This window comes from Entelurus aequoreus, linkage group LG09 (genome assembly GCF_033978785.1).
Source record: "Entelurus aequoreus isolate RoL-2023_Sb linkage group LG09, RoL_Eaeq_v1.1, whole genome shotgun sequence".
In the NCBI taxonomy this organism is placed as follows: domain Eukaryota; kingdom Metazoa; phylum Chordata; class Actinopteri; order Syngnathiformes; family Syngnathidae; genus Entelurus; species Entelurus aequoreus.
In genome coordinates this window covers 50,224,439-50,251,330 of record NC_084739.1, presented here as the reverse complement: position 1 = coordinate 50,251,330, position 26,892 = coordinate 50,224,439, and the positions used below count along the sequence as shown (strand labels likewise).

Here is a 26,892-nt window from a genome sequence, read left to right as displayed (position 1 = left end):
TATCTAAATAGCTACTTTCCATCTGTAGTCCCTGGCTACCTAAATTAAGGGGATCCACAAATCAAGCAATAACATTATGACACTAATTAATCATAATAAATATATACATTCATAGTAATCAATAATTAATCAAAAAATAATCATACTGTAGCATGTAATCAGATTAAGAGAAGTCCTAAAATGCCCCTTCATGGACACATACTTAATATACAATACAACCACACCTTATTCACATCATCACACAAAGACAATACATGCTCTTGTTCACATCTGTCATTATTCGTAAAAACAACCAAGATTTTAACAGCCATACCACACAATTTACAACAAAAATGCTCTCATGGATAAATATAATACTCATTAAATTGATGTGTCAATATAATGCCCCTCTTAGTGACCGTGTGAGCAGCCTTGATTGCTCCAAAGCCACCTCCCAATTTCAAATATTCTATTCCTTTTGTTATAACGTGGAGAAGGCCAATCGGTCTGTACATGTTCTGGTCCTCTTTATTTCCTGCTTTATGGATTTAATCATAGTAGCAGTTTCTCGACGTGGTAGGTAAAGTGTTTTCGGTTTAATTTATTTATCAATCGTTGTTATACGAGCAATAATACAATCCTTATATGTTTTTAGGAAGATAGTGTCCAACCCATACATATATATCTCTAGATCGTGAGTCTGATAATGCAGTGAAGATTTTGTTTAACTTTGTTTCATTTGTTAATTCTAAAATTAGTCCATCCTGAATAAATGACAATTATTTTCACTGATTTTGAGGGATTTTTTATTCAGGGTTTGTACAGACTGGATGAAATGTTCATTCAAATTATTACTTATGTCCAGACTGTCTGCGATAGTGGCGCCATTGATATTTAATGTTATAGTGTTGTTTCTTGTTTGCTCTCTTTCCGTAAGTTTGTATCTGGTTTTCCATAACTTTCTAATGTTCCCTTTTGCAGCTTTGATTAATTCTATGTGAAAGTCAGCCTTAGACTTCCGCATAAACATTGTAACTTTGTTCCTCCAAACTTTTAAATCATACGATCTGTATTTAGACCTGTTATAATTGCTCTTATGAGAGCTGAGTCCCGATGTCTTTATTAGAATCCAATGGTATTTTTATTTTAGCACTCTTCTTTCTGGTTTTGTATTCGTGTATTTACAGATGTTCTCTTTGCTTTTTGTCATCCAATTGTAATTCTAGTAGGGCTGCTTATCCTTTGTATCATGTAGAAGCCGTTTATAATATCCTTAAGTTTCTTTCTACGTGTTTTATTTAACCAGTCCAGATTAACGTCCCCCATGACGTTACTTCTTTCATACTATGCTGTTTGAGGATGTCTGAAAATGAATCAAGAAAAATGTATTTAGCTGTGGTCGGTCGGTATACTACAATTACCTTGAAATACATTTCTGAGGAAAATGTAATTTTAATTTCAACATACTCAAATTGATCTACTTTTAATGTTTTCCCTTTCATAAATCATAATTCCTCCCCCCTTTGTCACTCGATCTGTCTTTTCTGTAATCTTGTCCCCCGGGACATTAATTAGAACGAAAGTTGTTGTGGGTTTTAACCATGTCTCTGATAGACAAGGTATCCCAGATTAGAGTCTGACAGTAACTGCTGGATTTGTTCAGTATGTTTCCTGAGGTAGAAAGTTTAATAATGCGGACACGTTTGTTACTGAATACTTTCTACAGACTTCTGTCTCTAAGCGACTTTGTGTATGTAATAAGCAACTACAATTATTTGATATGCTTAAATTTTGTTTTAGCTCAGCTGTTGTGTAGCTGCTAGCTCTTTGTAGCCTAGAGCAGGAATGTCCAAATTGCAACCAATAGCTATGTTTTTAACAGACAACCGAAATAATTGAAAATGTGGTATTTGCGTATCGGTTCAATCAGCGGCAGCTACGCCCTGTTTTATCATTTGACCTAAATGTTTTGGTTTCGTAGGCAGGACAGGGGGAACAATGTGGGTCATTAGTTGTCCATCTTACACCATTCTAATTGTTGTAAGGATAGTTCACATGAGCGGCCATACCTTGAGTCCCACCATATATAAGAGTCAAAAGGCTCCTATTATGAGTCGTCTAATTGGTGATCATACACTTTGGCGGTTTGGGTGGCAGGACACACGGACGCACCTCAGTCAGCTAGTGCTAGGACAGTTGGAGCAGTCCCCGTCTTCCACTCATTTCAGGCAACATCAGGAAGTTCCTTCTGTGCAGTATTGAATTGTCAGGGCACAGTTCGTAAGCAGGTCATTACAAGGTGTGTGCAGGTTGACCACAAAGGAATGCTTCAAAGATTGTGTTGAACATTGTCCGTTGACACTTATGTCCAGCAGGGGTCTGTTTGTATCCTGCTGTTCGTCCTGCTGTCACACCTGTATTTTTTGTGAGCATGTTCTGGCTAGACCTTGGAGCTTGTCTTGTTCAGAGAAGCTGGCAGTCCCCCGGCTGCATATCCTTTCCACCCTCGCTTGACCTAGCACAACCGTGGCTACCACCCAAGTCCGTCTGTATGGTTTTACGTTTTGTTGAGGTTTTTTTTTTTTTTTCCTCCAGAATTTGGAACTCAAAACATGTACACCCATCGTTTTCATATCCTCTCGGTTAGTTCAATTTTGCATATCACGTTTTTTTTTTTAAATTACAGTCTTAACTATCCCATCAATTGCTAATCAATAACCTTAATTCAAAGATTATACGTACTACTTCATGTGTATTTAAGTACCGTTTTAATTCACCTAAAGACCATCTATAAGTTAATTTAAACTATCATTTGTCTATCAGTAGGCGCGAGCAAGCTGTCATGCTTGCACTCTGACCTCCCGCTGTGCGTGATATTCTCCAAAACAAAATAATGTTTTTATTCACGTTTCTCCTTATCTTTCAGCTAAATCTTTTAATCTTTTAACTTTTAACGTCCGCACTGTGTTTATTTTTATTGTCTGCATTTTAATTTTGCTTTTATTTACTTTCATTTCACTTTGTTGTCTGTGAAGCACTTTGAGTCTTGTCCTTTCCTGGAAAAACGCCACACAAACAAAGCTGCCCCGCCTTGCCTTGCATGTCTCCGACTGGTTATCCAACTTAGTCACAACAATTACACAAGGCCATGCTCTAAGCGCCAGCCCTAATCACACTTCTCCTCTTTTTAACACTTTACATATCGGCTCTTATTGTATTTATTAATGTAGGCTGTTATTTGTAATTATTATTCAACACTATTCACAGCAAACGGTTGTAAAGTTATAGTTATTCGCATTATACTCTCAAAATCTATTGCTAACTGAAAGCTGTTGAGATTTGGTTTGCCTCCTTCATCTCAGTGGCCTAGTGGTTAGAGTGTCCGCCCTGAGATCGGCAGGTCGCAAGCTCAAAACTCCGGCCGAGTCACACCAAAGACCACAAAAAATTTGGGAGCCAAATCACCAAACATGATTCCCGGGCGCATGGTATGGTGCACTGCAATGTCCAAATAAAACTATAAATTACTCCAAACTAAAATGCCAGACTGCACATTAAAGTTACTTTTATTAAATTAATTTCCAAACTAACCACCACCACAGCAGACATCTTCCTCAATCCTATCCCAATACTCCCATAAAGTAAAAGTGTTTCACAACAGTGGTTAAGTAGTTATTTTAAGTAATAGATCTCAATATGTAGAAATTAATAAGACTAAATTTGCCCTAGTGTGTGAATGTTGTCTGTCTATCTATCTGTGTTGGCCCTGTGATGAGGTGGCGACCTGTCCAGGGTGCAAAGTCAAATTGTGAAACAAATATTAAAGTTGATTCAAGTGGAAATTGACAGAGTATATGAACTACATTCTTGAGAATAGTAATTGATCATTAATATGTTGGAAGCCGCATATTGACCATATTAAAGAAAAATATCCAAATCCATTGCTATTCGGTATAAAGTTAAACACATGCTGAATAAGAAATGTCTGCACATGTTATATTATTCATTAATTTTTCCATATGTAATATTGTTTTGAAGTTTGGGGAAATGTTTATAGAAGAAATATAGACCCAATACTTAAAATTAAAAGGCTCATTTCAATATTACACAAAGCATTATTATTATGATCATATCAATCCATTTTTTAAGTCATAATGTGTTAAATGTTCAGATAATTTAATTTTAAAACAATGGCAATTATGTTTCCGAGTAAAGAACAACAGCCTTCCAGTTTGTATTCTTAGCTTATTTACATTATGAGGAGAAAACTATCATTTACGGGGGATATTGATTTTTTAAAATAGGTCAAGTAAAATAAAAATAAAAACACAAGTGTATTTCAGTTTTAGGAGTTAAATGATGGACCATCCTCAGTGATGAGCTGAACACATGTAGTTTTTTGTTATGGTTTAAGAGACCCTTGAAAAGTAAAGTTGTTTAACATTATAAAATATAGTAACAATTACTTTCATCTTTTAACGTTGATGTTCTAGGTAATTTAATGTTCAGTAATTGTATATCATAGGCCAATATAAGCTTTGGCTTCCGCCTATTCTTTTTTCGGTCATTCTTTTTTCTTTTCCTTGCTGTGTGTAAATGTGTATGATTGTTAATATGTCTAATTTACTGTTAAACTGCTCACACAAATTGGTTGATGGTTGATTATATGACCAAAATAAACTTATTTCATTTATTCATTCATTATCTATCGCACTCATAGTTTTATTCCATTTTGCATGTAATTATTCCTATTGATTTCTTCCCATTTCACTCAAACAACTAAACAAACAAATAAACAAACTTGCAACTAACCACAATCAACAGCATACCATTTACGAATACCTTCATTTGTCACTTTCTCTCCTTCTCTCACAATACAAACACAATAATCCAAAATAATCAGTCTTATAAAATAATTTTAGCTTTAGATATGATTTAGGGCAGTGGTTTTCAACCTTTTTTCCCAGTAAAATAAAGAAATAAAATACAGCATAATGTCATTATTTTCTGATTTATTAAATTGTATAACAGTGCACCATATTGCTCATTTGTTGTGGTCTTACTTGACTTATTTGGACAAACAAAAAAATAAGAATAACTAAAACGTTTTAAAAATTAAACAAGTGATTAAATTATAATAAATATTTCTATACATATAATCAATCATCAACCTTCTTTGGATATTACAATAGAGATCCATCTGGGCTCGTGAACTTAATTCTAAATATTTATTTTGTTGAAGAATTATTCTTCTATAATTATATTTATAAAGGATTTTGAATTGTCGCTATTTTAAAATATTTAAAATCTCAGGTACCCCTTGGCATACCTTCAAGTACCTCCCTTTTTTGTCTGGGCGGAAACACCATACCCTCCTTTGAGAACTACTGGTTTAGCCTATAAAAAATCCTTTGTCTCATACATAATTACACTGTACAACTCCTTTTTTGGGGGGGCTAGGATGACAGGGAATGCAAAACAATAACAGTGCAATAATTTTTTATATCATGGTCGTTAATGCCTAGTTTCTCTTATTTTACTGTTCTATTTTTATTCTCCTTGTAATATTTTTCTGTTTTGTTTCCATTTATACCCTTATTAGTTACTGTTTACTTTTTAGTTCTTCTTCCTGAGGGAACTCTCCTGAAGGAATCAATAACGTTTTATCTGTCTATCTATCTATCTATTACTAACCCGAGCACAATTCATGACGTCATGCTCATCTTGCAGACAGTTATTTCCATTTAGTTTTATTCTCTATTTGTAATTCTACATGCACCAATGTCACATAGAAATTTGCTTTCTTTGTTATTTATTTACATTATTATTTCTGGTTTACTTGCTGTCTGTTTACTTAAGTTCTCATATTTTGGTCTGTCTTCCTTCTGATTAGAATTTGTTTAACGCTTCTCTACGTTTTGTTTTGACAATGGCGCTGAGTGGCTCTTATCTGTACTTCTTCAGACTCTATGTTTCACAGATGCCCTTAGATGTATTAGAATATAAATTTAACTTTTATTTTATTGTGTGTTTATTCCTAAAAAAATTAAAATGTCAATGTATGGTCAATTTAGCTTTATCAAATTTAAATTCAATATTATTAATTTATTTGTTGTATAACTATTAATTCAAAGTTACAATGTGTCCTAATCTATGATGTTCGTGCGTGTGTGTTTGTCTCAACTTCCACACAGAAACTGGATGGATCAGATAAGCAACAAGGCTGTACCAAAAAAAATATACTAGACATATAAATGAATGATGAATTAAACAATGTTTCAATGTCCCACAATCCGTATTTATTTATTGATAATTAACCGTGTAATTTTCCATATATCTATTATTTTACTGGACTTAGCAAGCACCTACTACTAGCACACTCTACAGACCGAGAATAACTGTTCAACCACACTTAGTAATGCCAAGCTAGATGCTAACTTAGCCTTACTATGCCTCAGTAAGCAAACTTTTGCTAACCTAGCCCAATGCTATGCTAACACAATGCTAACCCAGCTCAATGCTATGCTAACACAATGCTAACCTAGCTCAATGCTATCCTAACATTGTCACACCTCTTCGGCCCACGCCTCGTACAGCTGACACTCACACAGCCTCGCCACACGCACACACTCTTATCTCAAAATGTCTTCCAGCTTAGACTCCCTTTTTTTTTTTCCTTTTTTATTTTCTTTATATGCGTCACACATTCACTCACACAGAGAATTTACCAGCACAGTTAAAAGTAAATGCAATAGACAACTATTTTTCTCATCCAGAAGCACAGCTGTATCATATCAGAACCTTAATAATAAGAACAACATTTATCATTCACTCTTAGATGGACAAATAGTCAAGTTTAAGGAGGGTATTCTGGACTTCCCTGCTTAGGCTGCTGCCCCCGCGATCCAACCTCCGAGAGCGGAATAAGATAATTAAATGGATAAATCATTCACTCATATGTTTTCTGTACATAAACGTTGTCTACTTTCTCACACGCACACACATTTTAGACAATTTCCAGACTCTTGCAGATCAGCGTGGGTGCGAAAAAAGCGTGAGGGGAGAGGTTGATTTTTTCAGAGGGGAATTAAAACAGATAAGAAACCAGGTGCTACACAAATGTTATTACAATACGCAGATATGTATATATATAAATTTAAAAAACACACATTTTTATCCCACAAACCACGCCCCCCTGGTCCGGACCAATATAAACAACTAATGCACGCGTGCTTTTGTGGAATCGGCCGTCTCATATCACAAAAACCAGGTTCCATCATTGCTCATAAAACGGCGATTAACCCGTTTCATTGGAGCAGCACCTGCGTTATCCCTGACCAACACGGAAAAACCTGGCCTAACGCCCAATAGGACCACTGGAAATCACCCAGCATCCTACAGACTCGTGTCTGGTCAGTCCATACAGTTTCACCAAGTTTCACCAAAGCTCTACCATATGCAGCCCGATCAATACATGTCTATTTGCAGCAAATTTCCAAATTTGTCGTGACAGCTATACGCTCAGTTGATCTCCTTTACCGGAGTCAATGAGCGGTCACCTATAAGAAGCTTTTCCCACCGCTGCAGTTTCCACATAAACAGATATGTCGCACTTTCATAGACGTCATCAATTTGTATGGGCCAAATGTCACACTAAGTTAGCAACTCTTGCCTATAATTTAGCTGTATCCAACTCCGGCTAACCTAATGTACTTGCAGAAAGAAGCATCCTCTGCCAACAATGACAGAGGATGAAGAGGTTAAAAGAAATTTTTCGTCTCACATCGTCTATGCTTCTACACTCCAAACCACCAAAATTCTATCAACAATCCCCTGATGTTAAAAACAAGAAATCACAAGTTTTCAACAAACACACAGACAAATGATCACATATAAAACAACTCAATCCAACCATAATTTACCCCATTCCAGGTTGTTTTTGGAGAACCTGACTAAACCTATCTTTTATCAAAAATAGATTCAGCAATTAGTCTTATCGATCCGGCTCTCTCCAGGCAGAAAATGTTTACACTTTAAGCAAAACGCTTACCTTGTTATGCGCGCGTGCAGCACACTGTCTGCCTGACAGAGAGAGCGAGAGCGGCTGTCGACCTGTAGCTTCTAAACCATCCTGTTCGTGACGCCAATTTGTGTAGTGGATTGTCCGAAGCTTAAGCAGGCAACAAAAGTAGTTTAGTACAACAAATGTATTTACCCATTATCAGAAGTGCAGGTTGAATTGAGTTGGCCGTGCAGACAAACCACAAGTTATTCCGGAGCAAACAAGACACACACAAGCCAAAATCACCCCCGAGTTCCGGTCTTCTGCCATTTTTTATATGTCTGTTGTGCGTCATCGTTCCTTATCGAGTGCGTCAATGTCTTGTTTTGCTTTTCCTATCTGTTCCATAACAACTCGAATCCTTTAGACAGTCAACACATTCTGTAGACAGGTTGGCACGACTTAATATTCACTTTTGTCCCACAACTGGTCCATTCAATGGCACAAAATACAAGAGTATTGAAAATGAGCGGACATTCTTAAAAGACAAGAAATATAGGTCAAAAGGTCAGAAATTCTACTACAGCACTTTAATCGCAGCTCTTCATTGCACAACTTGACAACATAAAGGAGCAGATTTGTCATTTTTCAAGGATTTGTCACTTTTTAAGCTAACACACAAAGAAAGACAGGTATGTCAGAAATAAAACCTTCTAGATGTATAACACTGGTTGCTGTATTTAAACAGGTCAGTGGACAAGACGCAGATTGTGCACACTTGTGTAGTTGTACACATTACAGAATAATAGTAGTAAGTTTTTTCCTATGACCATTTTAGGTATATATTATTCATAATTTCAAAACAATTGCTTAATTTCAGCTAAAATAATAACTCAGTAAGGTTTGTGTGAAATGGGCTTTTTGATATATTTATGGAGTGCGGGTCTTGTGAATTTAGTTTTTGAGATGCTGTGCAATAACCTTAAATAAGTGGTTCCAAGATAACTTCATATATGTGTTATACTTTATATTTTAGTTGACGACTAAAATGTTGAGGAATTTAGTCAACTAAACTAAAACTAAATCAATTTGGATAACTAAAATATGACTAAAACTAAAACACATTTTTGTCAAAAAACTTCAACTAAATCTACATTTAAAAACTGCTGTCAAAATTAACACTGATTGATACAGTGCATTGTACTAATGAGCGTCACTCCCACACCATGTTGAGAAACCGAAAGCTGTGTGATCACTGAAGCTCTTTCTCCAGTTGATTCAAATTTCCATTTCATGCTCCTCCAGTCCCTAACAACACATGTAGATCTCCTTTCACTGGTTCACCAGCTCCAAGACTCATACCCAAAATGACACTTCTAAATATACTTCAGTACTTCCATTTCCCAAAGCCAGTTACTATATTCGTATTTATGTTACAACTATCTGTATGTATTCCTTTGCCACATTATTGTCCTATTAGAATGATTATAATTGAAATATCAAAGTGTTTCCCAAAAACGTGTAAAAAAAATATATATATATATTTAAAAAATCATGTGAATTTTTCAGGGTCCTTTATAAGTTAGTTTGACTGCCGGCCGTCTCCTATTAGTGTGTGTGTCTAGTGCATATGGTGTTGATGGTACGAGTCTGTTCCAGCCGGCTGAACACAACTGAGGGGCCAGTTGAGGAATGTCCTGGTGACCTTACACACAAGGAGACACAAACAGAAGCCAAAAGGGCCACAGGGGGTGGGGATGGAACAACAGGGCCTGGGGTGGGCGTATGTGGATGTGTGTGTCCATGCAGAGCAGTGTGGGAGCCAGCCAAAGTGATTGTTTATGTCTATGCATGTGTTTGCCAATTCCTACTTAACATCATCAAATTGATATGAATATATGCAAACTTAAACTGTTACCATACCTGAGTTGTTGTGTGGAGAGATTGGGAAACAATTACAAAACTACTGCAGAATAGAGTAGTTAAGATGACCCTTAAGGCTTGATATATAGAACATACAAATTATGTGTTCATTAACTCTAAAAAAAACTGTTATTTACAGATATTGTACATTTTCAAACCGCAAAGATTATGTGCAAAGCAAGCAATACCAGACTACCAAAATGTACAACAATTTTTCTCAACAGGAGAGGAGAAATACAAGTATAGGAATAAACAGTATTTAAAACATTTGTTTGCACAACACTGACGACATTAAGTGTTTTTGTATGTGGTATAAACTATAGAATGGAGAAAAGGGGTCATATAATTTTTTTTTTTCTACATTTAAAACACTTCATTGTGGTCTACGTAACATGTAATGGTGGTTCTTTGGTCAACATTTTACATAGATTATGTTTCACAGACCATCTTCAAGCTGCTTTCTGTCTCAACCGTTTTGTGGGTGTCTTATTTAAAGAAGTGCATTCTAAATGGCTCGTTTGAAGGAATTATGGAAGAATGCAAGATTGTTATATAAATATTTCCAGCAGGCCTCCATGGTTTTAATTTCACATTCCCGAGACTTATGCAGATCCCAAATACACAAAAACAGATACCAATAGGTAAGAAAAGTTGGTTTTGTATAATAGGTCCCCTTTAAAAGGGGAACTGCAGTTTTTGGGGGGGAATTTTGCTGATAGTTCACAATCAAAATGAAAGACACGTCAACGATGTATATTTTTTAATGCATTCTAACTTGTAAATGAACATAAATAGAAGTCCACTTACAGCGTAGCCAATGGGAGGTCCTCTATTTTGCCCATGAAATCCAATAAATAACCATTCAAAAACTGCTAACAATTTACATTTCGTGATTTGAATATCAACCAAGTATGAGTGGTATTTGTTATTATAAACGCTAATGTACACAAACAATAGCGGCGCCGTGATCACAAGCTTGTGTACAATTTCAACATGATCGATTGGTGAGGCGTTTCCTCGCTGGAAGTTTATTCTTGATCATAAATTATGCCTCTCACCTGAATAGAAGAAGGCTGAGGACGTATTCCGACAAATTTGCTTCACCCACCCTTTTCTTTGTGAGGAGTATGAGTAATTTTTCCTCTAAAAGGGGATATATGAACATCCTAGCAGTCTGCATCTTAATGACAGCAGACATTGCACAGTAAGTGATGTTTTATTATGTTTGTTGGCTCTCATAAAGTCTGAAGTGAGTAATAATCAGTAATGCTGTTAAAAAAAAAGTGAACATAATGTGTTTTTGAAATTAATGCGCCGCGTATGTTTATATATATATATATCTGATGTATGACACTGAAAGACTTACAAAGTTTGCAAGTAAATAGATATGATCAAAATAGTATCAATCTCACAGAGATTCTCGAGCCATTTTTAGAGATAATCACGTCACTTCTAGATTCATGGCCAAATCCTCCTAACATCTAGACGGGAGGCATGATTTGTAAACTAGAATAACTGACGAGCCAAGACACAATTATGTGGGAGCAGCAGGACATTGCAGCCAGCTCACTGTAAAGTAGGGGTCTCAGCCACGCGGCCCGCTTGCCAATTGCGACGTTATTTTGCGGCCCCCACCTTAATATAAAAGTTTAATGTTAGTGCGGCCCGCGAGCATACGTGCCAACCTTACAGATTTTTCCGGGAGACTCAAGAATTTCAGTACCCCTCCCGAAAATCTCCCAGGCCAACCACTCTCCCGATTTTCACCCGGACAACATTATTAAGGGCGTGCCGTGATGGCACTGCCATTAGCGTCCTCTACAACCTGTCGTCGCGTCCGCTTTTTCACCATACAAACAGCGTGCTGGCCGAGTCACATAATATATGCGGCTTCTGCAGACACACGTAAGTGACTGCAAGACATACTTGATCAACAGCCATACAGGTCACACTGAGGGTGGAAGTATAAACAACTTTAACACTGTTACAAATATGCGCCACACTGTGAACCCACACCAAACAAGAATGACAAACACATTTCGGGAGAACATCCGCACCGTAACACAACATAAACACAACAGAACAAATACCCAGAATCCCTTGTAGCCCTAACTCTTCCGGGCTACAATATACACCCCCGCTACCACCAAACCCCGCCCCACCCACCCGATGCAGCAGTCAAAGCTAGCTACATGGTGAGTGAGATGATTGATAGGGTGGGAAAGCCATTCAAAGAAGGTGAATTCATTAAAAAGTGCATGTTAGATTTTTTTAAAGAAATCTTTTCTTGCGGCCCAACCTCACCCAGTTTCTGCATCCAGTGGCCCCCAGGTGAATTGAGTTTGAGACCCCTGCTGTAAAGCATCATAAGGCTACTTTGCTGTGTGTTATCAATCCGCTGCTAAAAAATAGTTTGTCTGCATTAGCACTTATAATAACAACATCGCTAATATTTGGTTAATATTCAGGTCACGATATGTATTAAGAGTATTGTTGGCGGTTTTTGGATGGTTATTTAGAGGGTTTTGTGGGCGAAATAGAGAAACCCCATTGACAGACTAGTGATGTATTTATTTATTGTTCTACTTAGAATGCAGTGTTCATGTTCTATATAAGGATTGTGAATGATAGACATGAGACAGACATCTCTCTCTAATTTTTGCATATTTTTAGTATGACTAGATCTGATACTATGGTACAGAAGTGTAACTCTTGGGACGTCAGTCTAAGGAACGTACCGAAGACGTACGAAGCAAAATATTCAAAATGACTGACAGAATTTGTGGCATTTAGTGATATATAGATGGTATTTTCACATACTTTGCAGATTTTAAATACGATAGGATATGGCTTAATAGATAAAAAACTTGTTTTTCTTTGTTATAGGCAGAAACGTGCGCCATTCTTAGCAGACTTTTGTTAAAGAACAGTGCCTGATATTACAATATTGATATATGTGTATCTATGTTGAATTGCTGTACATTTTTATTTTTGATTCCATTGAATTGAATTGTATTGCCAGAAACTGTTCTGGGATTTTGACTCATTATGTGTTGTAGATGGGTTAAAATGTTTAATCTGAATAATAATGATGATGGATTATTCTGCATTCTGCATTAATTTTGACAGCCCTACTATGAAATGTTTTTTTTGTTTACCTTTATTTATACAAAGAAGTCCCATTTAGATTAAGAATGTAGTCTTCAAGGGAGTCCTGCTACAAATGTTCATACACAAGTGGGTGAAGTGTCTTGTCCAAGCACACAACGGCAGTGACTAGGATGGCAATAGCTGGATTCTCACCAAAAACACTTCAGTTTCTGGATGATTTCTTTACCGTCTGAACAAAGCTGCCCCAACTTCTTGACTTGAACTATTTTTCTGGTGAAGCCAAGGTTTTTTTGTTGCCCATTGTTTGAATGTTTAGGTGTGTTTTGTGTTGTTGAAAAGCTTAGTTTACATAGATTAGATTTATGCCATTCCAAGCAAGCTAATTTAAGGCTGCTTCTAGACCAGTCGAAAACATAAACGTGACTGAAACTCAAAATAGTGACGTAAATCAAGTAGAAAAGTACAACAAAGATCCTGTTGTCCTGTTAGCAATGATCCAGTAAATGTCAGTCTCCACCAAATCATACATATATAAAAACAAAAACACTGCTAAACACTTCCATAATTTTAATCAAATATTTATATCATCCACGTATTGATTAATTGATCAATTTGTTAAGCTTGGATGCATTGGCAACAGCTAAACATGTCTGAGCATTAACCTTTTGACTGACACCTCACTCGACTCAATAGCCAATTACTGTGTCTACTGTGGTTCAACAAGAAATCAACTTCTGTAAAAAAGTGCCAATCTCCCTTCTAATATACATACTGTAGCTCAAATCGTAATGATGATTGCTGCATTAAATAGCCAATGACTTTGTGAAAACATTAATATGCTGCTTAATAGGTGGACTTTTATCATAAATGCTAGGAACTCCTGCGTAATACAGCATGTAATGTGGACTGTGCATCAACATTGCACCAAAAGTGTGTTAAAAGACAAGATAGAGTCAGAAAGCTATAGAATTTATTTATATTTATATTGTTTGCATGGAAGGATGGATTAATGAATGAAGACTTGGACAAAGTGTAAACAAGAATCACCAGATGGAACGCCTTATCGTAACTTTAAAATACTTCATTTTTGTAGTGTCATTGTCAAAATTAAAATAGGATTAGGTAAGGGTTGAAACTATGACCCCATCATGTTTTTCAGTGCATACCTACAAACCAGTTACTTTAAAGGCACATTAAATAGGTGCAACAAATCAATACAAATACAAAAAAATATCTTATTTGTCAGGGTTATGACAAAAAAATATTCTTGTTTGTGTTCAAAAGATCCCAACGACATGCCTCTACTCCAAACTACTTTGTATATGACTTTTGTCGACGTTTTAGCCAAAAAGGGTTTCAATGAGGGAGGCGTGTGTGTCTGTGCATGTGAGAGGGTGTCAGTGGGGGTTCAGTTGCACCCTCCAGCCATTGTCTTCCTCTGTGAACAATATAAAAGCATCATAACCCTTTGAGCCCAGACATATTTAGAAAGCAGATAAAAGCAGCTTTTACAAACTGGATACACGTCAGGCACAAAGCCCGGGGTCAAGCGCAACAAATTAACAACCCTCTTTCCTACAGAGGTGATGGGATTGGGGGGTCAGCGGACAACGTTTTAACAGCTCCTTGAAGCCCAGAGCCAAATGCCTCCACACAGTGGGGATGTGAGCAGTCATGTGTCATTGGTTGTAGGTTAGTCACACTTTGTTTTTTGCATATGCATTGTCTTTTTAAGAGAAGAATTGTTTGAAATGTCCTCATTTAAAAAGAAGTCAACAAAGGCTACGTTCACAATGCAGGGTATGATGCCTAATTAGGATTTGTTGTTAAAGCCAATCTTTTTACCAATTTGTTCACATTAAAAAAAATAATTAAATAGAGTATGTACTAAATGGGTCTGTGAAATGGCTCGTATCGGCATAAAACATGATGTCACACATGCTGCAGCATGTGCTAGTCATCTGTCGTGTCTTAAAAAGTCTTAAAACGTTGTTTGAAATAAGAGCCTTAAAATTATCTTAAAATCTCATAAAATGTCTTACATGGAATTTGGGAAGGTTTTACATTGCATTTGTGAGTTTCCATTATGGAGCCAACTGTTTGGGGCAGCTTTCCCACGTTACACATTTTAAGTGAGGGACAAGAAGTAGTCTGCCTAAAACCGAAGAAAAGTTGAGGCCTTTGGCATGGAAGCAGAGATTTAGTAGGACGAAAACAATGAAGTGCACCCAGTCTCGTGCACGTCAGCTGATGTGCCCTGCTGGTCGTGAGTGAAGGCGCTGCACTTGAGGATCCTGTTGGTAGAACACGGATGCCAGCCCTGCCTCCTAGCTCCACTCCATTCCCCTGAAGTGCTTTACACCTGTTACCCCCCATGAAATACATAAATGGACAAAGTCGAGTGCATAAGATAAAAGAGGTGTGCTGTCATTGTTCAGTAGAGATGAAGTACGTCACAAAATGATGGAACTAATAATGTACATTAGGAAATAAACATTCATACTAGTTTAAGCTCTTCCTGTTGCACTTGCCTTAAAAGAAACACTGTAAAAATGGTGTCCAAAGTGCAGCTTGTGGGCCATTTTTCACACAGTTTGTTTTTCATTTGCTCGCGGCTTGTTCCAAAAAATAAAATATTATGGAGATGTATTTTTTGATATTACAGTAATTTTCTTTGTTCACTTATGATACAAAGCTTGTATATAGCTTATAATACAGTATATTCACATACATTGGATTGGTTTTAGCAGCTTTAATGCACACGTTGTATCAAAGTGGCCCCTCATGTTTTGCATGAACCGAGCCATGACCGAAATACTGAGGTACATTCTGAATTGTAAGGATTCTGTACCGTCACACCCCTGGTATTAACGTTCCTTTTATTTAAAACAAATGCATGCACTTCAGTCTGTTTTTTCAATTTTTGAGGACTAACTACCTTTGCAGCCCGGTCAGAATTTACATTACAAACGGTGAGTTTGTTGTGTGCATACGGCATACATCACAGGGGAGCATAGCTAGCAGCTGCGATTACAAAAGCCCACATAAAGCGGAATCATTTGTGTAAAATAGATGCGTCCATGATCACTAATATGTCTTAAAATGAGTATAATGCATGATCACAACCGGTGGATTGAAGCGTATTACAAGCACAATAAACCTTCTGCAAGAAAACTTGGAAACTTGGAACATTGGGCATGAAACATTGGAATCTTGAATGTGAAGGAGCAGTGTATATAAATGCATATACTGTTCTTTGTTAGTAATTTTGGGCCTCCCATTTTGCTGTTTTTGTATTATTTTTGTATACCCTTTTGATGTGAAATGGGTCTTTAAAGAGTTTTCACAAGTCTTGAATATTACTTGTTAATACCTGCAGATACCCTGTAATAAGTAAACGTGACTGCAATTCTATTATGTCCCAGTCATGGCAATGCCAAGGATTTTTTGCAGCCAGAATAAACATTTCCATAACCAAATTATTTTGTATAAGAGATTGGGAAAGAAAAGTACTGTACTTGTTGAAATAATGATATATACACTATTTGAGTGAAAAGTGCAGCAGACACATTTTATTTAGTGAATAACAACAATCCATTAAAAATAATTTGTTTTGTAATTGTCAAATTAATTTATTTAATTGTACATTTAAAATGTATTTCACTTGGTAGTTTGAAAAAGAGTAAAAAATATTGTAGACTTTACAAGAGCAGTCAGTGACAAGTTCTATCCCCTGCCAGGGTTGCATGAGGAAAGGTAACTCATTCAAGAGATTGCCTCACTGTAGCGGCCCCTAAGGTGTAAAGTTATTAATTTTATTTTGTTAATTTATGTTATTTTGCTTTAAAATAAATGATTGAACCATGTGTTTCCTGTGTATGCATATTATTCCAAAACATGAATCTAATTAAATTCAGGGTGCAGTGAATCAGTATAAAAATCTAATGAATACAGTATGTGCATCTTACTGTACTGAGTGTAGTACCAACAGCCTTCTTTATGTCCCACTGCAGGTTTTGCTTAAATATGTCAACGTTGTCCGTATTCAATTGCGTGAATAAGTATGAATTTTGTCTGTGCATGTGTATTCAGTTTGTGCAACTTGAGCACAAATTATGTTGAAATCACACAAACGGCAGAGGAGGCACAGACTGATAATAGCGATGAAAAGTGAAATTAGGATACTTCATCATGTGTGTGTGTTTATGGGGGGGCACCTGCCCCACATTTAGCGAGAGAGGCCCTGACCTTTGCAGCTATAATATCAGTGCAAGCTCTGACCCTGATCAGACCTGTTTGGTGCTTCAAATGGGTGCAGCAGAAAGGGGACATAAAGGCTTAGTAATTCTTTCATTGTAAGGCAGGGGTGTCCCACCCTGCCTCCCCCAGACACACAGTCCACTGAGGGGTGAGTAATGTGAGTAATGGAGAGTAATAGGATCCAGATAGTGATTGTGACCATAACCCTATTGTATCCTATGTCAACGGGGTCAGAGGTCACTCACCATGCGTACTGGTCCCGTCCCCACCCGACCCATTTGGGCCCTAAATGAGTTTACCCAACACTAATTACCAGGGGCCTACCAGTGGGCCACGCTGCCTAACGGGCCTGACAGCTGCGTCTCTGCCACATTAAGGAGCTGTTTGGACAAGTCCATTTTCAAATAAAAAGGTTTTTGCCATTCATTTTAGAACAAACCGCTTGCGTTATGATTGCCGTGGAAACAATGAACGACAACAATTTTTCTATATGTTCGTTAGTACATCCTGTTTTTGCATGTGTGCTGCACAAGAGTGTAACCATACACCAGTGTGCAGTAATAAAACAAAACATACAACTGCTTGGACGCTTTATATGATTTTAAAATGGAAATCAACTGCTAACTCCTGGCATGTCCATCCATCCATCCATTTTCTACCGCTTGTCCCTTTCGGGGTTCGGAGGGGTGCTGGAGCCTATCTCAGCTGCATTCAGGCTGAAGGCGGGGTACACCCTGGACAATCACCTGGCATGTATTTTACAATAAATACAGTTTTCGAATGAAAATAAAAACTACAAGTGGGGCAGAATGAAGATACTAAGAGCAATTGAATGTACAGTAGGTAAATATATGCTACACTTTTCCTAGATAAGGTTCGCAGATATGGAGACAGCCGAAAGTCAGACATGTTGGTGGCGGTGTAACTTTGACCAGTTCACTCGGGCAGGAGACGTTCCTCACTGCCCCCCTCTGGCAGCAGGGATGATCCTTCTGCATGTTCACCTAACGGAAAACTTGTTACGACTTCTACGTCTTAGATCAATTATTTTTTATTTTTGAATGACCCGTTGAACATTCTAAAAATATTATTACTAAAACGAAACAAAAAAACAAAAAGTAGAATAAGAGAGCGTACAGGTGTGTTGTAATGAACAAAGAAAAATGTTAACGCTAACATCTGGGCTTTTTTTGTTTTGTATTATGTATTTTTATTATACTTGATTTGATAGTGTAAAATTCCAAAACGGCCCATGTATCTTTAGGATTTTTGGTCTGTGGCCCTTTGTTAGATCTCCCTATGTTTGGAGACTCCTGTCCTACATAATCAATTGTTGGCGCTCCACCAGAGCCAAAGTCCTCACTAAACTATCCGATCGCCTTTTTCTTTGAGGTGAGAAAAGTGCAAAATATATTTGTTTTGTGCTCTTTAATGAAATACTATCCTTTTTATACATTTCTATTAACTTTTGGAGTCATATTACATTTATGTGTTCTTACTTACACTTATTGTCTGGTGTACAGTATTACAAATCATCACAAATTGTTTACAAAAAAACACACCAAAGATTTTGCCCCCTGCACTGCGAGCCAAAGACTAGTATTTGTTTACCAAGTAGACATGTTAACACGGTCCAATCAAGATGGCAGGGGATGTTAGAAAGTTGGTATGCTCAAATCAAGGTGGCATTGATCTCAGGTAGTTATTATCTGGGAATAGCTCAGTCATAGGCTCAGTCAGGCACAACTAGGTGTTCCAGATATACCATCTAGCAGCTGGAGGGATTATGTTTTGCAGCTGGCCTGGAAATGTCCATCGGTGGAACTAGAGAAGATAGCCGAAGACTGAGAACTCTGAGCTTCTTTACTGAGAGTGCTGCCCATTGTTAACCCGTTGAAAAGCGATAGAAAATGAATGGATTAATATATACATTTATTGTATTCACACATATCTAAATAAAGTGCATGCTTACATACATTTACTGTTTACAAACTAACACAAACTGTGTACATACATGCTGAAAGACACACATAAGCAGAGATGACAGTCAAAAACTGGTTCTTATTGAAAATTGGTTACCAGTGTTCTGATTTATTCAAGAGGGCAATCATTAACAAAACTGGCAAATGATTCCCTTATCGATTCCTGTGGCCGTCATCAGCTGCTAAAATTGCAGCTAATTAACTGACTAACAATGTCTGCCTATCATGTTGCCGCCTCATAGTAAAACCTGCTATTATTAGATGTAAATGTTAAATGGATGCTTCTCATGCAGTACATGACGAGACAACCTCTGACAAATTGTGTATTCTTTCTGAAAAAAACAGATATGCTGTACATATTATTCAGCAAAATAATGGTTGGTTTTCATAGCTGATTGTTGCATTGTGCATTGTTGCAAAAGTGCAGAATGCACAGATCAATGGGACTTGATTTGCTTGCTGGATGAAGTGCTCAAAATATATATTTCAGGGTTTCTGCGGGGCATCAACAAGCATTACCAGTTATTAAAGTACCAGTAGAGTGGAAAAACAAGTTTCCTCTATATTGAATCTATTACCATGTATACTGTATCTGATGTATGACACCGAAAGACTTCCAAAGTTTGCGAGGAAATAGATATGCCCAAAATAGTGTCAATCTCACTGAGATTCCCGAGCTATTTTGAGAGATAAGGAGATAGCCAGTTACGTCATCGCTGGACGTAGAGGTAGGAACTGCAGATCCCTTTATCACCAAAAACAATGCAAATCATGCAGACTTTGTGAGAGCCAATAGTGATTACTTTGAAAAAAATTATGATCTGAAACATATATTTTTGATAGTAAATATAAGGAGGATGAGCTACAAGTTTTAGAAGCTCAGCTAAACAGATCCAGCTTTTGAAACACTACGCATCATGTAGCAGTATTGCTAAATGCTAAACAAACGGCAATCTATGGAAATTACCGAAGATGTTCGGAGCGGAATATTCAAAATGGCTGACTGAATTACTGGCATTTTGTGATGTTAGACGATATTTTCACATACTTTGCGGATTGTAAATACAATTGGATATGGTTTAATGGATACAATGAAACACAATTAAGCATATAAAGTCAACTTGTTTTTCCACTCTCCTGGTACTTTAAATGGATGTTGCCAAAATTAAGTCCATAAATGGCATAAAAAGAATTACAAGCTATGTCAGAGGTATAAAAATGTAACACAATTGTAGGGTTGGTCGAAAGTCAATATGTCAATCCATAAAGCGATGGATGAAAATGAACTTAAGAACCTTGGAGTCATTGATAAATTGCTACCTCTGTGTGTTTCTTTCTGTGGCTGTAAACTGGATACAAGAGGTATTGTAAGGTTTGAAAGCAAGAAACGCACTGCCTGCATAGCGGCTACTTTGCTGGATAGCAAAATCAAACGGTTCCGGGGGCCCAATCTTTGCCGTTCTTTGGTCACTGTAGGTGTGTAGTCCTTAACTCTGACTCCATGTCATGTTAATGAGGATCATACATGACTCCTTTATTTCAGTTGTATGCAGTTCAACACACATGAGCTAACCTGGCTAACATTAGCAACTCTCGTGACGCAGGCACCTCACGGTGGCCTAGGATGGTCAAACAATTTATTTTCTGACATTCCCACAGCAAATGAAGAAGAGTTCTTTCAGCTGCCTGACTTTATACATAACTTGCCATCTACTGTACACATTTTAAACAACTGAGAGGGTGTAAAATATAATCTATTCAACATGGTATATTGATGAATTTTGTTTTTCATGCATCTTATTGGCTTTTTTCTAAAATCAGTCATTCGAGTCTGAAAACATGCACCATTTGCATTCCTAGTACGCTGTTCATTTATTATTCCGTAAAACCTTTTAACAATTTTTTTTAAATTGTATCCTGATTTTAAAAAAGTATTTCCCAGTTTGTGGCTATTATAAAGCATACTTTCAGTGGATATGCATTTTTACAGCATGTTTTAAAGAGATAATATTTTAAAAATGACTTCTGAGTATATTATATTGAGCAACAGAATTGGATGTTTATTTAGAGAGCTTAAGTGCAGTTGCCCTTTAATCATTTGATTGAAGTGTGATGATGATCGGCAGGCGGAACCTTTTAATTGGCTGTTGTCTACGTCTTTGCACAAAGTCAGAACACTGGATGCTTCAACAGAAAAATAAAAATATACAAATAAATTCTCAGATGAAAAAGTCTTGCGAGCCATTTCTAATTCACTACATACTAACAGTTGATGTAAGTGTTTTAACTATTCAAAATTATCTTTGTCAAATGCTTACAAGTGTGTGTATACAGACAATTGTGAACTTTTGATTATATACCATAACATTATTGGGTCGGACGCGGGTTTTGTTTTAAGTGGCATTAAAAAGCATTAAAATAGATGTGTTGATACCTGTAAAAACCCTGCATTTAAGAAGGTAAGCATTTTAATTTCTAGTAGAAAAATGTTCAACATGTTTCTGAATATTTTGTGTAATTGTCAGAATAATTTATGTTGTATTTTGTTTATGTTTACAGTAGAATATTGTATTTTACTATCATTATTTTTTAAACAAAATACATTTTTATGGTGACCTTCAGGTCCTAGTACCCCATTGAGGCCTTCATTTCATGGTATGCCATAATTGCCTAATTCAGCAGTCCCTTAACTACAGCCCGTGGGTTGCCCTTAAGTTTATTTTTAAAACATGAACTTTGAAATAACGAAATCTTGTTGCCACCTGGTAGCTGAGGTCAACAGCAGTTATTATTGACCAACCGCATTACACAAATAAAGATTGCACAGACTCAATATATACCGTAATTTCCGGACTATAAGCCGCACCTGACTATAAGCCGCACCAGCTAAATTTAGGGGAACATACAGATTGCTCCATATATAAGCCGCACCCGACTATAAGCCGCAGGGTTTTGATGTGTAATTACCGTAGTATATAGGGGTTCCTGCTACCACGGAGGGGATTGTCGGGACAGAGATGACTGTTTGGGAACGCAAAGCGTCCCATTTATTAACAATAAATCTTTCAATCATTCAATCAAACTTTCACATCTTTGACATGGCGAACAGCATTCGTGCAGAGTACAAATAATACAACGGTGCAAAGTAATACAAAGTGCTCACCTGTACGTTATCAAAATAACCAGCCTACCGGTATATGAAAAGTCAGTCTTTAATCATTGTGTCATCGTCTTCCTCCTGCGTACTAAAACCACCGAAATCCTCTTCGTCGGTGTCGGAGAAGAACAGGCCGTAAATAAGCCGCACCCTTGTATAAGCCGCAGGGACCAGAACGAGGGGAAAAAGTAGCGGCTTATAGTCCGGAAATTACGGTACATAGGTACTAAATCAGACAACCATCCCAATGTTTTTCAGGTGGTAAAAAGCTGCTGATGGTATTGACTTAATGTAGCTGTTAAAGTTCAAGTCTGAGTCCATTATTACACTGGATTTCTAACCTGATTAGTAGGTTTCAGTGAGAGGGTCTCAAGGTGACTAAAAATTGTTTCTCTTTACTTCTGTGGGACACAGAAAATTATCTCAGTTTTGTCTGAGTTTAGCTGAAGAAAATTGTTTTGCATCCACACACTGATCTGTACGATGCAGCGACAAAGGGAATCAACAAGCCAACGTTCACTTTCCGTCAGTGACACATAGATTTGAGTGTCATCCGCATAGTTGTGATAGGACACATTGAAGCTGAGTATTAGCTGACCTAGTGGCAGCATGTACAAGTTGAACAACAGGGGCCCCAAAGTTGAGCCCTAAGAAACCCCACAGGTCATAGCCATTTGTTCAGAGACACAGTTACCAATTTCAACAAAGTATGTCCCGTGATCGGGATAGGACTTGAACCGGTTAAGAACAGAACCAGATATTCACACTCAGTTTTTTAACCTCTATTAAGTATGGTCAACTGTGTCAAAGTCAGCGCTCAGGTCCAGCAGAGCCAAAACTTAGACTTGTCCTACATCTGTGTTCAGGCGGATATCATTTGTCACCTTGATCAGAGCTGTTTCAGTAATGTGGTGGGGCCTAAAGCCCTATTGGAAAATATCAAACACATTGTTAAACAGGAGTAAGTCACTAAGATGTTGGTATACAACTTTTCTAGGACTTTGCCCGATGATGGCAGGTTTGATATGGGCCGATAGTTCTTCAGTACTGTAGCATAGACTACTCTTCTTTAGGAGGAGCCTAATGACAGCAGTTTTTAAGGCTTTTGGAAATATTCCAGTCTGATGTGAGATGTTAACTAGATGAGTGAATTGTGGTAACAAACTGCTCAGCACAGAAATCCAGTGGGTAATTCATCAAGGCAGCATGTTGATGGACTCAGACTGTCAGACTTTCTTCAACTGTTTTGTCAGTGATGGGGGTGAAATGTGCCAGCTCTATTTGACTAGCTGGCTGCAGAGTAGCTATTTATTTTCCAGGAATTATTGCATTTGTAATGCCTTGAACTTTATCATGAAATAATGTTGCAAACTCATTGGACTTAGATGTGGAAATGGAGGGTTTGTTAATCTGTTTACTGGTACAAACAGAACACAAAAGTTGTTACTACAGTTTGATGATTTCAGAAAAAATTTCTCCCTTGTTCTACGCAAAGTCTGGTTGAAAACATTTAGGTTTTCTTTGTAAATCACACAGAGCCATTTCCGTTTGGCTCTACAGCACTTATGTATCTCAGACTTCTGTTTTGTAAAGTAAATCTGCTGTATAGCAGATATGAGCTTCTACATTAACAATATGATTTGCCTGATCAGCTGGACAGGGTAGGTTTAAAAATAATAATGATATTAATAATAACTTGTACAGCCCGTGGATACGGCCTGTGGGCCGTAGTTTGGGGACCCCTGCACTATACACTACAATAATTGTGAAAACCTAAAAATGAAAGCACAACCAACACACGTAGGGAAGACACAGAGAGCTACTTCTTTACAGCAAGCGGAACAATCTCTGACCATTTCCTGAGGAACTCAAGAGTGTCAAAATATTAGATTTTACATTTATAATAACCACAGTTCAAGGTCACTATAGCTGCTGATAGGAAGTTAAAAAATGTAGTCAAGCAGTTAAAACGTGATTCTGAAGTTAATACTTTGTGCGGCAACACCTCACCCCAACTTTACCTCCAGTTTGTTATCCTTTATTCTAAAGGAGAATCTGTAAGAGAATTGGTGAGAGAATCAATGAAGAACTGAGTCATTAAGCAGAATCAAAAATAGAATCGGAATTGTAAAAATCTTACCAGCTTCCATCCCTACTTGTGTATATATTCATGTACATACCTTGATTAATACATACATACAGTCGATTGCGTACTCTAGATATTGATAGCCATATACTGCACATATATTCAAACATATATTATGGGCATTAGTGTCACATTAATTTTGGACCTGTAATGATTAATTGAAAAATTATTTACTGTTTTGCATGTATTTCTGTATTAAACTGAAACTAATTATAGCTTTATATCTGTGATCAGCAAAAATAAATCAGCAGCACTACAAGGACGGTTTACTTTATTATTTTCAATGACTTAATTTGAATGCATAATTTTTGAAGGCCTGCTCAGGTAAAAATATGAGTGCATCTGTATATTTACTGATATGTAACAGTCTTTGTGTTTGTGTGCAGCTCCTTTGTAACTGGCACTGCATGTTGTGAGAACTCGTCCCCTCTTCGCATCTGGGATGTTGAAAGGTAAGGTGATGAGTTTTGAATGAATGAATATGAATGATGTACATGATAACACAAGCTGGGTATTCTGGACTATTATATACTTTCTATACTATATATAGCAATTCCCCTTGATTGCCACTACAGGTATATTGCAGTGGGGGCGTGGCTAGGGGCGTGGTCAATATGACATCATTATAAATGTGACATGATCATTTTGATTTGCAATGATGCATATATTTTCTTTAGAAATGCTAAACAAATGTATGTATAATTAAAACACATAGGTGTTATTAGTTATTAATAATACCATTAAAAATATTCATATCAACCTTTTTTTCTTATATCACCAGAATCACAATCATCTTTAACACAAGGAAATTCACTGGAGTAGACTGGGCTGTCTTTGTTCAATGCAATTTCCATTGTTGCTGCTTATTGTAAAAGGTAACACAGGCTACACTTTGGTCTGCCCTGCCTGAATGTTGCAATTTTGTTTGCCAAATATGTAAACAGTCCTTTGAGTTACATCTGAAAAAATAACTTAAGGTGTTTAGTTGATATTCTTCACAAAGAAGTCACTTTAAAACTAACCACTCTAAAGAAAGTACAATATACATGTATATACACATGAAGTGCACATACATGTAGTAATCACGTTGGATTAATAAGATAATATGGAATAAACTGAAAAAAGCAATACAATTATGCAGTATGAAGGTTGAGCTCTAATGCTGCTAGATTAATGGTAACATACAATTGACTAGCTCATAGATAATTAGCTTTGCCAATTGCAGGGAACAGATAGAGAATCCTTCACACTAAAATTCATATCAATGGACAATTTGCAGTCTCCAATGAAGCTACCGTGCATATTTTTGGAATGTGGGGGGAAACTAGTGCCTGGAAAAAAGCCACACACTCAGAGGGACAAGTGCAAACTCCACACAGAGACATCCAAACGGAGGTTCGAAGACGCACACGGCGTAAAGTTAGACGTTATTGACGGTAGTAATGCCAAAAGATTTAGGGTAGTTTACACGAGGCAGCACGGTGGTACAGGGGTTAGTGCATGTGCCTCACAATACGAAGGTCCTGAGTTCAATCCCGGGCTCGGGATCTTTCTGTGTGGAGTTTGCATGATCTCCCAGTGACTGCGTGGGTTCCCTCCGGGTACTCCGGCTTTCTCCCACCTCCAAAAACATGCACCTGGGGATCGGTTCATTGGCAACACAAAATTGGCCCTAGTGTTTGAATGTGAGTGTAAATGTTGTCTGTCTATCGGTGTTGGCCCTGTGATGAGGTGGCGACTTGTCCAGGGTGTACCCCCTCTTCCGCCCGAATGCAGCTGAGATAGGCTTCAGCACCCCCCGCAATCCCGAAAGGGACAAGCGGTAGAAAATGGATGGATGGACACTGGCTGGAACAAGAAATGCATTAATTGTTGTGTATCAGAGAAGGGAAGGAGGCGACAACCAGGGCAGGACTGAGGTTTACAAGGTTTATTTGAAACCTTTGATGAATACGTGGCGTGTGTATGCTACTCAAAGTGAGTGAGTGTTGACTATGTGTAAAATTAATAATGTAAATGTTACCAAGGGTTGTTGTCTGTAAATGTTGGTTGTATCTTTCGTCGTTATCCAAGGGGAAAGGCGAAGAGGCAGTTCGTGGACAGGCAAGTGGTCGTGGGCAAGAGCAGGGCAGCGTGGTCTAGGTCCGAGCAGGGAGGTCGTAGATCGAGGAGGGCAGTTAGAAATCCGGATGGGTGTCGAGTGACAAGGCACGATCACGGAGGTCAGGAGAGTCACTGTGGAAATACAAAAGGGCATGAACCAGGGGGAAAACACGGAGAGAGAGCAAAACAAGGACGAGGAAATCACTGGGAAAGGAATGCCAGACGTGAT

At 37.5% G+C, this 26,892-nt stretch overlaps 1 protein-coding gene across 2 annotated transcripts in view; it reads left to right on the top strand.

Annotated features, from left to right (window-relative positions):
* The window catches only part of fbxw4 (F-box and WD repeat domain containing 4), a 170,777-nt gene that overhangs the window by 44,358 nt on the left and 99,527 nt on the right, over nucleotides 1-26,892 (top strand). For both annotated transcript variants that reach the window (XM_062058895.1, XM_062058894.1), the window contains exon 6: nucleotides 24,947-25,012. In XM_062058895.1, the coding sequence (XP_061914879.1) occupies nucleotides 24,947-25,012 (66 nt within the window). The remainder of the gene's footprint in view (nucleotides 1-24,946; nucleotides 25,013-26,892) is intronic.